We start from the raw sequence: 15,413 nt of genomic DNA, 5'->3' as shown, positions 1-15,413 counted from the left end.
GTCCCAGTGGAAGCCTGACAGGGGAGTCTGTCAGTGATCAATGTGAACCAATGTGTTTTTTTGCGGTCAGCAAGCAGGTGTCTGTGGTCGAGATGGACTGTGTAGGCTTGATAAATCGTTGCCTTCACTGGAACAACAAATGTTTGGAGAGACAGAACCCATCCCCCCCATATCTCCCCGCCTTGCCTTCCAACTCCCCAGGTCAGAGAGACTGTCTGCCTCCCAAATGGGTACACTATTCCCTATATAGTGAGCTACTTGGGTTCTGGTCAAAAGTAGTGCACTATGTAAAGAATAGGGTGCAATTTGAGACACATCATATGACAATGCTGTGTGCGGGTTGCCTCCTTATTTAGTGGTGTTGCTGCTGCTGCTGCTGCTGCTGCTGAGAGCCCAGAGCGTTGAACCGTTGCTTGGCTGATCTGTTTGGGTTTCATGGCATGACCGTCTCTTGGCAGACGAAGGGCTGCATTTAGGCTATCTCTGGCAGGGCCCCTCCATCAGTCCCAACACCGCATCCAGTGGAAGACAGAGAATAGAACTAAATGTTTGACTTTGGGATAACGTTTACTTAGGGCTGTGAATTTGATCTGGGATAGGCCATTGCCAAGTGTACTAAAAGCACACAGACACAATACAGGTGTGTTCCTATGAGATAGGGAGTTTATAATTTCATAAACAGTTGTGCACCTTGTGTAACCGATAAATGTAAACACAGCTATTTTTGGAGCAGAAATAATTTTGATTAATCAACTAAAGTGCTCAACTGATGCTCTGTTGAATGTTCTGTAGTATTTGACATATTTTACTTTTGGGATAACAAACTGAATAACAACCCACCGACTTACAACCTCATTTTCCCTTCAAATCCATCCTGAATGGATGGAGTAGATATCACTACCTTCTTTGGAGATGCATGAACCAGGTCAACAAACATCAACTTTAATTGATTTGGACTTATCCAATTGATTGGAATCCATCTTCATCAACGTCTTCACGTTGTGATCAGCATCAAGTCAAACAGGGCAAATGTTACATTATGATTGCAAAGAATGACGTAAGGTTTGCTTCACATTTCATTTGCTCACTTTTTACTTTACACACAGCTTTTGAGAGAATAAAGAGGGAGGCTGGTATGAGTGATGAAAGATGGGAGGAGAGGATTGGCTGAAGAGCAAAAGGGTATATTCTGATGAAGGCTTTTTGTTCCCAAAATTATTGTAGCATGAATGGGTGGGGTAAAATGTTCTGCTCATAACAATCTTTTACAAGGAACTACTCTGCATGGTAATCTGCAAATAACCAATGGGTGCATTCATTAATGTCACCCTACTAACATTGTTCATCCACAAATGTTCCAAATAACTTTGATTCAAAAAATATTCATATATAAAAAATAATAACAATAATAATAATAATTACAACCAAGATACAATCTGCCAACACGTCTACAGTCTGTCACTTTTCATTAGGACTTTATAAGAACCATGGCTTCAGTGAGTTGACTTTAAAATCCTCTTTTGAAAACAATAATTTTGTTTTTGATAGATTCTCAAATACAACAGCGCTCTATTGTTTTACCTTGTGGAAGAAAACAGAATGGTGACAATTAATTGAGTACAAATGTATTCCCATCCATTTCTATTTAAAGGTCCCCCTCCATCAATCATATTACTTCCAGATGTGTCAGTGTCTGATTCTCAAGAACTTAAACAATACCTCTGAAGTGCCTAAGTTGCCAGAAAGTCCGGAGATGGTGCCAATGTAATATTTATTTCACCACCACTGTGATTATACGACGTTTTCCCACAATCATGCCATGTCTAGGGTCTGAAGTCAGGAGATTCAATTAATCTGAATAGCCTGAATATAAATGTTTGAAAATCAGAGACAATGTCTGGGCTATGCACAAATGATCTTACATTGTTAGAATATTTGAGTAAATTGCGATCTGTCCCAGGCAACTTTGATAATCAGCATAGTAACTCTAATCAACTGGTATCTAAACTTTCCAATCCTTTAGGGTTCTTCCCCTTATATTACCCTCTCTTTTATGTATCCCACTTCTCTTGTACAAGTGTTTGATTCGTTGGCTCGCTGTGCATGGTAATGAGATGGGACAGAGAGGGTTTTTAAAAGCTGCTGCTCAACAACATATTGGGAAAGACGGCAAGCAGCGTGAAGTCCGAATGACGTTTCTGATCTGAGCTCTCTGGACCTACGGAGTTGGTGAAAACTCAAGAGTATTCGGAAGAATAGAAATCAAACATTGTTTCTCTTGTCATCTCCTCAAATTAAAGGGCGAATACCAAGATCTTGTCGATTGAGTGAGGTTTCGTTGGGGTAACCTGCCGGGAGGTCCGAATTTGAGGTTCCTTAGCAGCAGACGAGATGCATCGTTGTACAACAGCAGCGTTGCTTTTGTTAGTTATTGCCTTATATTCCCTCCACACAGAAGGTAAATATATATTTATATTTGAGCAATGTAAAACTTATGTGAAGGAGCCAGACCCTATTGAAACTTATCGGAAATAGTATGTGTTCAGCCTTTAAACATGTTAATCTAATGGTAATGAGTCAACAAAAAAAAACGTGCAGCCGAATTGCTCCTGTAATGTATGCTCCTGTAATCTCCAAATCTACTCCGTTTTGGCAACCGTATAGGCTATTGTTGTTCATAACAGTTATATTACTGTTTTTGTTTTGTACAATTGTCGCTTTGTTCGTTTTTATTGCGTTAACCACTCAGCCACAGTCTGAAGCCAGGCGACGTTGTATAAATGTTATCATTTTAAAGGTTTTACATTTCACCAAATTAATGATGGTTGTTAGCATTTTATGCGTTGCTCTTTATCTGATTTGTCTGGTTCGCGTGGTTGATGAGAATTGTAATGCCCGGTGTTGAGGAATTGGAGACTTTTGATGAGGGAGCATTGAAGATGTGGGTCACACGTTTCAAAGTAAGCATGAGCCTGCTACAGCGGTTCACCTGACCACCTGCATGCGTGTTAAACAGTCCCAGTGGCGGTGTGAATCCACAAGCCTTGATTTACAGTGGAGACAATAATAAAGTTGAATGTTTTACAATTACAGTCCTATTCAATCGTTCTCGTTCTCTTTGTTCGTTTTTCATACAGGTTAAGAACTACGCCTGACACTGTGTGAAGTCGAAAGTCATAACTGATCCGTTATTCTCATTAGAAAATATAGATCTACTGATGGTTAAACGTTCAGACCAACGTGTTCATTTGACCTCAATTTTATTGTAATTTTAATGTCTGTTTTATATATTTTTTTTACAGCCTACAAGTGCAGGTGCACAAGAAAAGGGCCAAAGATTCGCTACAAGGATGTGCAAAAGCTGGAGATCAAACCCAAACATCCTTTCTGCCAAGAGAAGATGATATTGTGAGTCATTTCTGTGAATCATGTCTATCCTGCTTTCTCTCTTTGTCCTCTTGTCTCAGATGTCAGTCACTCCTTGTGCTATTCAGTTTGTTTACCAAATGCACAAACTTTTTAATAAATATTCACTCTAATTTTCTAATCTCATACTATAACAAAGCAGCTGATTGACCTATTCATATATTTATATGGAATCTGAACTGATATTTTTAGAACCTATTAGCTTAAAGGTGTAACACTTAGTATTTTTGGGAATTTGAATAGTGTATATCTAGTACTAATAGTGGCATGATAGTGTTTCACAGTATTACTTACCTGTCAGTGTTGTGATTGGCTGTGATATTTGCCTATTGATTTCTCCCGATGGACTTTATGGCTGTTGTCTAGTGGAAATCACTGTCATTTCATGGTTGCAAAAATTCTACACTTTTTGCTCCAGTTTATGTGAGAAAACAAGCACCGAATAGTGTAGGGAATCATTGTACCATCTAAATCACTGTGAAATATAACTTCCGATAACAAAAACATACTGTTTTTACATCTGTTAGAAGCCGGTAGACCAAAATGAAAGTTGAGTTTTTTTTGTCCACCTGCTTCAAACAGCTGTAAAAACTATATTTATTGTTATTAAACATATATTTCACTGAGATTTAGATGGTACAATGATTCCCTACACTATTCAGTGCTTGTTGTCTCACACAAACTGAAATTGAGCGAACTGTGTAGAATTTTTGCAACCAGGAAATGTGTGATTTCCACCAGATGCCACAGTCAGAACAGCTTTCCCAGTTTGACAGCAGATGCTGCTCCGGTGGAGAAATCAATAGGCATCCAATATGGACTTTACCTCTTCAGATATGAGTGACTTTCTAACTATTTTTGGGGGTTCAAAATGGAGTTGAATACTGTTGCTTTCCCTTTCCAAAATAGATGCTGATCTCACGTTTTAGTCATTTTCAGTGGAAGTGGGTGCTTACTTTTGTAAAAAAAAAAAAAAAATCACATACTCTTTCGCCATCTGTAGTTCACTTGAGGTATTGCATAGATGTGTTCCCAAACCATGAATTCAAATGTTTTTTTGTCCCGCTGTCATGGATTACATTACATTGTTCTTGATTTTATCAAAAGGCCTTAGGGTCCATCCAACAGATTTGTTGGCTCCTTGGACCACTAAACTGATCTTATATCCTGGGGCCAATGTGATACATTTTAGTTGAACACCAAACAGTTAAAGCTGGTCTATTTGCATAAAATAGTGGCTGCTGGCCACTGACCTAAGTGAAAAATGAGACTCAGCAGGCTCCGGAAACAGTGCCCCTTCTCTCTGTTGGCTGGCATGGCTCACGTCTCAGAATTTAACATTCTGCGGGGCCACCTCCACTGTCACAGCAGTGCCTCCAACTCCAACCAAGAGTTAGAAATTATCCAAGGCCTCTGTTGGCTGGGCAGGTGAATAATTAATTAAGAAGCAGACAAACTATAAGAGATTGATTTGAGAAGCCCCTGCAGAGCTCTGGGCACAACACACAGCACATGTCACGGCTGGCTCAAAAATGCCATACAGACGGTCTCTCCAACTGCTGCTCTGAATGTCAATGGGTTCATCTAGCCAGGCTCCGAGATCATGTATACCCAGTGCTGTTTTTAAAGCCTGTTCATGCAGTAATGTGGATTAGCTGGTTTCTCTTACACTCTCTCCTTTTGTTCGTCAGTGTCACCATGGAGAACGTGGCGCGCTTCAAAGGTCAGGAGTACTGTCTGCACCCTAAACTGCAGAGTACCAAAAACCTGGTCAAGTGGTTCCGGATCTGGAAGGATAAGCATAGGTGAGAGGTCATCCCACTCCATGATTTGAATGGCCCCCACCAGAGGGCAATTACCGTCTGTATTTTGATGTAATTTCTATCCTATAGCTGAAATTCTTGTTTAGGTTCTACCTCCGACGAAGGATACAGGCTGTTAATACATATTCACGAATTGGGGGTGGGAACGTTGTGGTGATTTCCACATTGAGTGGAGGAAGAACAATAAGTAACTGACAGCTGTCAGTGTAGCTAGCTAACATGCTAACCTTATCTACCTAGCTAATGATCTCTGTTGCTACAGCATATTCAAAATATTAGTAAGCTGGCTAGGCTATGGCTGGTTCTGGAGCTGAATTTGTCATAAGCATTTAGGGAAAACTTCACCACAGATGGGTTGGGAAAACCACTATCTTGCACTTCGCCATCTATTATCTCCAAGTGTTTTCCATAAATTGTAGCTGCGAATCTGCCATAGAAATACAAAGAATAAGATGAAGCGGGATAGACTGAACAGTTTGTACTAGAGGCAAGGGTGACAGCTAAGGCACATTTATTGTAGTGATTTTCACACAAAACTATGGCATTAATGTCTAGCTACTTAAAAAACATTTTTAAAATGTATTTATATATTACACACACATATATTACATATATTACATATATATATATATATATTACATATATATATATATATATATATATATATATATATATATATATATATATATATATTACATATATATATATTACATATATATATATATATATTACATATATATATATATATATTACATATATATTACATACATCTTACACACACATTTGACTGAACAGACTCAACCGAATCCATTCGTCGACTCTCACAATGCGATATGCGTCATCAATTTGGGCACCAGGTGTGTCCGTGTAGCTTCTCCCGCTATGGAAAGTATGGTTATAGGAATCTATATAGCTAAGTAATCATGTACTGTATATTTGGCTGTATTTAACAACATGTTCCCTTCTCTCTTAGCAGGGTGTATGAAGCTTAAACCATGGATTATGTGCACAAAGGGGAAGAAGTGGAAAAAAACGCCATTAATAAGACTGTTTTTATGAAGTACAAGACATAATCTCCGAGCAATCAGTACTTCGTCTTGGAATGAGATTTATCACGCATATAAGAGATTTCTAGTTTGCTGGTGCCGTTTTAGTTGGCCATCAGGCTAATTATTGTTACTCACTTAAGTCATTTCAACTGTAATAATGGTAGTATTTCTCCAATGCCAACGTTCAAGGCTGTTTACCAGTGGAATAGGATCATGGAGGAAATGCTGTGAGAAAGGTCCTTGATGAATCTGGCCCATGTTGTTTTTTGGATAGGAGATGTTTGCCCTTGAACCATCTGTTTGTTCCAAGGTCTATTGTAGGTTGATGTCTTGTAACATAAAGGGGTCATGGTATTCTTGTTATTGTATACTGGTACTTCTGTATCTTGGTGTGCTTCCAGAAGTGTTAAACACAGCATACTGTATACATGTGTAGGGAATGTGATGAAGGGAATTATGAATTACTCAGACCAAGCACCCAAATGTATGTCAATAATTTTGTAAATTTGAGTCCATTCAAAGAAGAGAAATTGGACACAAGAAAAACACACCCAGGTCAATGTGTAGTCATTTTAGATTTCATTGGTGCCATGCCATTCCCATATGCAATCATTAAGTTGTAGTTTATTATGAGCAGTATATAAAGTCAACCTGTTCATTTAGATCTTGTAAGACATATATTTTCTGTACCTGATATGAACAATTGTAAACAGCAATGGTATTATACGTTTCCCATTTACTCTCATTTGTATCCTTGTCCTGATGTTTTCTTATGGTGTAATTCTACGAAGACTAGAGTTCATCAACATGTTTAATTTTAGAAAAAAGTCTTCATCATTACCTATGGAAAATAAACATTTTTAAGAAATATCTCATTGTAACCCTCATAAGAATCAAGACATTCAATCATGAAATTGTTTCATAAGTGTTTAATTATAGAGCATGATATTATCCAACACTTTTTGAATGATGACCTTTGAAAAGGTGTGACTGTTTTGTAAGCTATTGATATACGTTGCTACAATGACAGTTGACTTTTTATTTCACCAAACAGAATGCTCAATATACATTTTCTTCAAAGAATGTGCATTCCTCTTGTTTAATATATACATACAAATGTTGTATTCTTTTTGTGAGAATTCTTCTAAGACTTTCTAGTGTAATTTATTGTGTTACTGTTTTGCTATTTAAATGTTCATTCGGTAACAAATGTTACGTATCTGTGTTTGGACTGACTCACCAAGCACACATTCAAAATATTCCAAGGAGTGTGAATCAACAAGCACAGCAATAAAATAAACTGTCTGAAAACAGCCCTTTCATTGTTTCCTTGATATTTTATCTTAATTACTAAATCAAGATATTTATTTATATATATTCGAAGACCTTAGAAAGGCAGGGTAGGATAGATATAGGTCTGTAGCAGTTTGGGTCATTCATGGTCGAATTGCTGCAAAGAAACCACTACTAAAGACACCAATAATAAGAAAAGACTTGCTTGGGCCAAGAAACACAAGCAATAGACATTAGACCGGTGAAAATCTGTCCTTTGAGTCCAAATTTGAGATTTTTGGTTCCAACCGCTGTGTCTTTGTGAGATGCAGAGTAGGTGAACAGATGATCTCCGCATGTGTGGTTCCCACTGTGAAGCATGGAGGTGTGATGGTGCTTTTCTGGTGACACTGTCTGTGATTCATTTAGAATTCAAAGCACACTTAACCACCATGGCTACCACAGCATTCTGCAGCAATATGCCATCCCATCTGGTTTGTGCTTAGTTGGACTATCAATTGTTTTTCAACAGGACAATGACCAAACACACCTCTAGGCTATGCAATGGCCATTTGACCAACAAGGAGAGTGATGGCGTGCTGCATCAGCTGACCTGGCCTCCACAATCCCCGACCTCAACAAAATTGAGATGGTTTGGGACGAGTTGTAACGCAGAGTGATGGTAAAGCAGCCAACAAATGCTCAGCATATGTGGGAACTCCTTCAAGACTGTTGGAAAAGCATTCCAGGTGAAGCTGTTTTTTTGGTTACTACATGATTCCATGTGTTATTTCATAGTTTTGATGTCTTCACTATTATTCTACAATGTAGAAAATAGTCAAAATAAAGAAAAACTATGGAATGAGTAGGATTGTCCCAAACTTTTGACTGGTACTGTATATATATATATATATATACTCCATACTCCAACATTGCTCATCTTAATATTTCTTAATTCCATGTTTTTACTTTTACATTTGTGTGTATTGTGAGATATTACTGCACTGTTGGAGCTAGAAACACAAGCATTTCACTGCACCTGCAATAACATCTGCTAAACATATGTATGGACCAATAAAATGTGATTTGATTTTGATTTGAGAAATGCAGAAATGTCTGCATCACAAACACTACATGTAACACTGTGGCCACCAATAAAACAAAAACAACAACAAAAATTAAACACGTTTGGCCGTTTACCTCTGATAGAGACACTGATGAAGAATATATTTTGTCATAGAAAGATGATGGTTGTCTAAAAGCTGCTGTACACTACCCGATTTTGTCCCCGATTTAACAGTCCCAGACATGTTTTTGAGATCAGACACAAAATACACATGTTGTTTCCTACTCGGGACGCTCGGCCGTCATCGTCGATCGTTTAATGTGAGCGGCTCAAAGAGACGCCATCTGAGATCTTTTGATCCCGTCTTTTGAGCAGTCACAGACATCCCGATATTTTCAAGCATGCTTGATTTTTTCCCGCACAAAATCAGCGATGCTCTTGTAGTGTGAGATATGCAACAGCAAGATTTGAGAACGGCGATCAGCAATAGCCAATGAAAGCTCTCCAGAGAACAAGCCAGTGAGACGATGACGTATCGAATCATCCAGAATTTGTTCTCTCGAGCAAGAGCAATGACTACTACTAGTTTATACTTACGAAAGTGTAAAATCGTTGCAGTTCTGACAAGCACCTTACACGCAGTGTTATTCAATTGAAGATGTATTGGCTAGATATTTGAACTCTATACGGCAAACGCGAATGTCTGACTAAAAACGTTTAGTTGTCTGCTTTGAGCCACAGCTCGTTCTAGCTATCACATCACATCCTTGTTATCGAGCAAGAGCCACAACAGCAAAAACAATCTGTAGTATTTCTCCCAGTAGATGGCGCACAAACTCTTTCTTTTCGATCATTATGGACAGTCCCAAATTTCAAATCCAAGATGCATCGTATCAGATAAAGTCATCGTTGTTTGAACATTTTAAATAATTTTGAATAAATTTATCCACGATATTCAGGTTGGAACAGTCTGAAAAGTCAAATAATTTAGCCAAAAAGGGGAATGAGCAGTAGCCAACATGTTCATGCTATGTATGTTTTAATCATTCTTTTCAAGCCATGTTTTAATTTAATCAACATGATTTGTGAACTGCTGCGATTGTATAGACAAGGTGATACTTGAGTATTTATTCACATGGAAGGTTGTTTGTAAACCACTTGAATTTATGTAATTTTACCTTGAAAACATTTCTAATGAAACATCTAGCTGTCTGCACTGTGACTGTCTCTTCATAATATGTAATGGCAACATGTAGCTAGCGATTATATAATATGCTATATCATAAAGTGCTACTGTATCTGACATTCTTGCTTCTAGAGATGTGAGATGCGATGTGGATGGATGAGGAAGTTTTCCGCTTGCTTTACTGGTGGTATTCATTAGAACACAACGTAGAAAAACGTTTCAAACATTTTTCGACGGAACACGAAAATAAGCTATTTTTATTGGACAATTCCATAAAGTCCCTCCCTGTTTTAGTATGTTTGATTAAGTTTGGTGCCCAATTAATACAACCCCGAGCAATGGGAGAGGCGGGGACAAAATTTGGCAGCTTCATCTCTTGTGGGTGTGAGCTGAGACGTTATAGCAACGAACTACAAACGGTATCTGAATTTCAACAAACGGGAACCGAATTGTTTTCAAATAGCTAGCTATGTTACCAATTGTTTGTTTTGCTAATATCTGTTTCATTTTGATAAAATTTGTCGTCCGGTAAGACCTCAATTTAAAAACTCAAAACGGTAATTGATGGTCATCGCTCTCCGTTCCTGTTGGATTTAATCTGGTAGGTTCACAACATTTGCTCGCCAGTTTAGCTAACATTGTTAGCATGCTAACATTTCCTAATTATTTGTTCAGGTGTTTTTGTTTGACTAAATAATTGCATTATTCTGGAGTCACGTCCGCAGGCTGATGGGTATGAATGTGCTAAAACGCCTACTAGCGATGTTCATTTGTTTTAATTTAACCCATTGCCAAGAATTTGATGCTAGCTAACGTTAACTAGGTGAAAAGCAGTTTCTGCCAGTTAGCCTGCTACAATTTAGTATATGCTAACCAGAAAGCTAGCTAGCTTTCCACGGTCAGTCCTGCCAGAGATTGGTTTAATTTCGGTTTCGTGTTAGCTAATACGAATGTTAGACATGACCACAATTAGCATTTTCGTTTTCTCACAAATGCTTATTCAATAGTTTATTTTTCTATTGCAATTTAGTAAACGTTACAGTGAATTGGCAAGTCTTAATCACTGTAATACACACATTGTTATGTAAACAGCCTGAAATGAATAGCTACAAAACCGTGTAAATGTTCTTTCCTTTTCAAACCAGAACGTTGAATAGAATGACGGTTGTCTGTGAGGTTTGTCCTTTAGCTGCTTGAAATTTTAGACACACACAGCCACAGGAATAAAGCTAGTTATACGTTATAAAACATAGTAGTATTGTTTACCCGACTTTTTAGAGAGCTGGTAGGTACTTTCAAGGTTGTTTTATATTGGATATTCGGTTTTCTCTCGTCAGTAGCTATTGAACCAAGGATGCCATGAAATTGGTATAGTCTGAATCAGGAGAGGATGGATGGAGAACAATCCACACCTGTTTATTTTTTTTTGATTAGCCGAATTTTTAAAAAGTATATAAAATTCACACACAAAGGTGCTGCCTGTTCTTCATCTAGCAATGCATGTTATTTAACTAGCTAAAGCATATTCAGTGGTCACCATCAACAGTGCCACAGTTGCACGCTAATTTTATGCTTTTCTTGTTCTGGGTTGACTTTTTTTTTTTCTATGTGTGATTGAGTTTTTAATTTGGCTATTTTCTTTATACGTCTGATTAACTTCTGACATGGCCTCTAAAGAAAAACACCAAGCTTATTTATTGCATGGTGGATGCCTGAAATATGATGGAATGATCTCTAAGAATAGTTTGCAATGCAAAAGCAACACAAGTCTGTCTCCCTCATCCAACAATAATATTGTGATTAAAATGCATTGTTGTCCTCTGCAATTCCATTTTATTCGGCTTAATCAATGCCAAGCTGAATGAAAATGGCCCACCTCAATAAAGCTAACACCAGCTTGAGATTGTGAAGTACTGCAAATATGTGGGATCCGAAGGTCAGCAGCAGTGATGCTCTGATGATGGAGAGCTATAACTAGGCCATGTCCACGCTGGTGCTATTGACTTAGATTCTACAAACTACTGTATTACATTTAGGCCTAATCTTTTTTTTATTGTTTTAAAATGAATACCAGAATGTTTAGCTGCCTGCTACGTTACTGAATGTCATCTCCTCTCTCTTCAATTACTTCTATGTCAGACAGATAGTTAATGAGTTTTATCTGCAGGCAAGCTTTTAATGGTACCTTAGCATTTGAGGGAATGTCAGGAAAGGAAAATAAAGTCACTCGAGTGCACAGCCTCCTGCCATGTGAGATTGTTGTTGCTAGAGGATTGTTTTGTGACGCAAACGGGCCAAGCATAACCAAATCTGGTCAGATGAGCCTAGGACAGGACGTCCAAAAGGCCAGAAACCGATGTGTTCGCAGCAGAATTAAATGAACCGGGCTAACCCCAGAGGTTCTCTAAACAGAAAAAGGCGGGCGCTAGAATAACTTGGCTTCTTGGAGCCCCTGGGTAGGCCTATGCCTATGTCCAGTAAGAATCCGATCACAAGATAGACCTAGGCCCCACTATGGGGTACAGGTCTATCTTGTGACTGGATGCTTGCAGCAGATGCATTGAGGTGTCCTGCCCTTTAAACCTGCTGAATGTGTGTCTGTTCAGATTACCACAGCCTAAACCAGCTGTCCATCAGGCCAGGGGATTTCTCTGCTTGGTGAGCTCTCCTCCTGGTGTTGGATTAGGCTCTCCTTTCCATCGCCATCCCTGGCAGCTTAGATGGACATTGGACAGTCCTGAGACAGTTGGTGCACCAGTATGAATTATCCCCTCTACATAACTGTTTTTGCCTGTCTTGTGAATCTCTATCAGTTTTTATTGAGTGAAACATTTTCCTATATTGTGTCATGTGATAACTAGATCGATTTAAATACGTTTTTGTATTTTTTATTATTGTATATCCTTATTAGTGAAATGTTAGAACCTGAAGTAATGTTTGATATTATCTAATGTCTGTAGGCAGGGGAGTGGTTTGTAAGCACACGATTAACATGCTGTGGTGAAGCACCGTCTGCCAAAGGCTATATTGAGCTGAGTTTGTTTTCCTGTTGATTGAGTGGAGAGCGCAGTGGAGTTGAAGGCACAAGATCAGTTTCCCACTGTATGTACGCACTCAAGGTCAGAGGGCGTAAAAAGCACAGCAAAGCAAACTTTCAGGACTGATAGGCTCCAAATGAGCTTGGGAGTAAAGTCTCCTATTTGGCACCCGACCCAATGCTTCTTGGATACTCTTAGGGGCGAATTCAGTTGAAATGTTTTGTCAATTCAGGAAATGAGTTTAAAATCCTCCATGTAGAAAATTATGGACAATTACTACGCTAGCAACAGATTCGGCTACACCCACAAAGGGTAAAGAAAAAGGAATTTCTCATTGAAATGCATTCATTTTAGTGCCGCATTAAATTGCTTAAATATTTCTAGAAAACCTTGTGTTTTCTATAGTCTTACCGTTGTTATTGTAGGAGTGGACCCGTTGTTTGCAGAGCGCACAACCTAGGCTACACTAAGTTTTGGTTTATTTATTTCCATTTAAGAGTTGTCAAATTAATTATTTGTCTTTTGTTTGGAGCGCTCCTGTCAATCGTGAGTAAGGACACCTGATTACGCATATAGAAGTAGGACTAGTCTACCTGGCCTGCGCACAAATGTAGGCCTATAAATGTGCCCATTTGGGGATCTAATACTCTTTCTGATTTGCCTTAACTCGCCATCACTGGAGCTTTTCAAAGTTAATTTGTCTTCACCTCGAACGGCAAGTAAACAAAGTCTCTGTTTTTACATCCATTTAGAATGATAATAGTTCATCATTGTAGTCTTTCAAGCTCTCTTGTAATCTTTCAACCACTCAGCATGAAAGGGGGGAAATATGGCATGCTCTGATCAAACGGAAACATCATAAAATAGGCCTACCTTGATTACTTCTTATCCCCTGCACAAAATACCTTACAGCAGTGTATGTCTGTCTGGAGCTCACTGGGACAGGATACCCTTGAGGGACCAGAATTATTATTTTTTTTATACAGTTTTGCAAATTTGCTAGCACCAGCTTTGCACTGGACCAAGTTAAGAGTTGATACAATTTTGCAAGTTCGTTACAGATAAGCCATGCTTAGCCTTTGTGATTTTATAGGATATTCATTTTTTTCAGGATATTTTCTACCTGTGGGCTTCTGTTTGCTTTATTTAGGAAATTTTTACATATTTGCAATAGAAGCTACTTTTAGATTTGTATAATTTTTATTTAGATATCATTTTGATTATCATGACATTGATTTTGAGATATGAAGACTTTATTATACATTTTAAATTGTGCCACAAATGTGCATATGAAAATCATACCTGGCACGCAGATCAGTTGAAATGGTACGATAACGTGGCTCTCCATATTGAAAAGGTTGCTGACCCATGGTGTGGCCTATTACCAGCAACTTCAGGGACTTAATGGCAGAATCTGCAAAGACTAGCAGGGTCAGGAACAGGTTTTTATCTTCTGATTAGCCTATTGATCTCTGGTGCCCTCTAGTAATTTGTCTTAATTTTGAATAGCAGTGCTTAAAGCATCAGACAAGCTCAGCAGAGCTCCCAAGCTCTTTTTTCCAGAGTGGTGCAGCGGTCTAAGGCACTGCATCTCAGTGCTAGAGGAGTCACTACAGACCCTGGTTCGATTCCAGGCTGTCACAGCACATTTGGCCCAGCGTTGTCCGTGTTAGGGTTTGGCCTGGGTAGGCCATCATTGTAAATAAGAATTTGTTCTTAACTGACTTGCCTAGTTAAATAAAGGTTAAAACCTATTTATTTTTGAAAAAGCCGAACAAGTGAGCGTGGCTTAAGACGAGCAGAAAATAACAGTTGCAGTCAACCAAGACTACTTGTTGAATCACGATAAACCAAATATGTTGTTTGGAGAGATCCTCTCTTTGATACGCTGAACTCTAAACGCACTGCGGTCAAACTGACTACTTTCAGTTGACTAAGATTTTTTTTAGCCGGGGAGAGACCAAGAACATTATCGAGTTTTTGCTTTGCTTATTCTCCACTGCAGTGTATTTCTGGAGGCTAGGACTGGATCAAGTTGCTACTAGCTGTTGAGCATTTTGAATGTGTCGACATTCAAGCAACCCAAAGACTGCTAGTTGGCTAACTATTTTTGAATGAGACATTCGTATCATAACCCTTCTAGGTAAGGTTGAAAGCAGTGTTATCTAGCCGGCATAATTTTTTTGCTTTGTTTGTCGATCTTCAATGCTGGCTAGCAATGCAATACCAACCTGCTTAGCTGCCCATCCAACCAGCTAACAATGGGCAGCTAGCTAGCTAAATATTTCTAGTACAGAAAATACATTCTTCAAGTTGGATATTAGTAGGGCTGTAGTAAAGGATGTATTATACAGCCAGTTAAGATGGCATTAATATGATTTACACCTACAAATATAGCATGTGCTTTGCTTGAAATGAACATGTAAGTGAAGTTTTCCAACGTTCTGAAGCTTTACCCTTCGTGGTTATTGCTAAACAATGGGCCTCACAACATTGATGACACAAACCTGTCTTCCTCCATTGTATCATTCCAGTCTTTGATCTGCCCAGTGA

General features: G+C 38.6%; 2 protein-coding genes across 6 annotated transcripts in view; both read left to right on the top strand.

The window, feature by feature from the left end:
- Window positions 1-2,135: 2,135 nt before the first annotated feature.
- LOC110488575 (C-X-C motif chemokine 14) lies at window positions 2,136-7,611 on the top strand. Of its 2 annotated transcripts, none has more exons than XM_021560842.2 (4): window positions 2,136-2,458; window positions 3,303-3,408; window positions 5,118-5,231; window positions 6,226-7,611. In XM_021560842.2, exons 1-4 carry the CDS (start codon window positions 2,392-2,394, stop codon window positions 6,239-6,241), a joined length of 303 nt encoding a protein of 100 aa, XP_021416517.1. In that variant the 5' UTR covers window positions 2,136-2,391; the 3' UTR covers window positions 6,242-7,611. The 2 variants fall into 2 exon arrangements, with proteins under 2 accessions (XP_021416517.1, XP_021416516.1); XM_021560841.2 differs by having other exon boundaries at window positions 6,223-7,611.
- Window positions 7,612-10,186: 2,575 nt separating this feature from the next.
- Window positions 10,187-15,413, top strand: part of LOC110488572 (protein FAM13B) — an 80,547-nt gene continuing 75,320 nt past the window's right edge. For all 4 annotated transcript variants that reach the window (XM_021560838.2, XM_021560839.2, XM_021560836.2 and 1 more), the window contains exon 1: window positions 10,187-10,423. The gene's annotated coding sequence lies outside the window, so the exon portion shown is untranslated. The remainder of the gene's footprint in view (window positions 10,424-15,413) is intronic.

The sequence above is a fragment of the Oncorhynchus mykiss genome, chromosome 14 (genome assembly GCF_013265735.2).
Source record: "Oncorhynchus mykiss isolate Arlee chromosome 14, USDA_OmykA_1.1, whole genome shotgun sequence".
NCBI lineage: Eukaryota > Metazoa > Chordata > Actinopteri > Salmoniformes > Salmonidae > Oncorhynchus > Oncorhynchus mykiss.
This window is presented reverse-complemented; position numbering and strand designations above follow the sequence as displayed.

Coding starts and splice junctions, on each gene's coding strand:
- LOC110488575 (XM_021560841.2), top strand. CDS start 2,392: ATGCATCGTTGTACAACAGCAGCGTTGCTTTTGTTAGTTATTGCCTTA. Junction 2,459..3,302: donor ATATTCCCTCCACACAGAAG/GTAAATATATAT, acceptor TTTTTTTTACAG/CCTACAAGTGCAGGTGCACA. Junction 3,409..5,117: donor TGCCAAGAGAAGATGATATT/GTGAGTCATTTC, acceptor TTTGTTCGTCAG/TGTCACCATGGAGAACGTGG.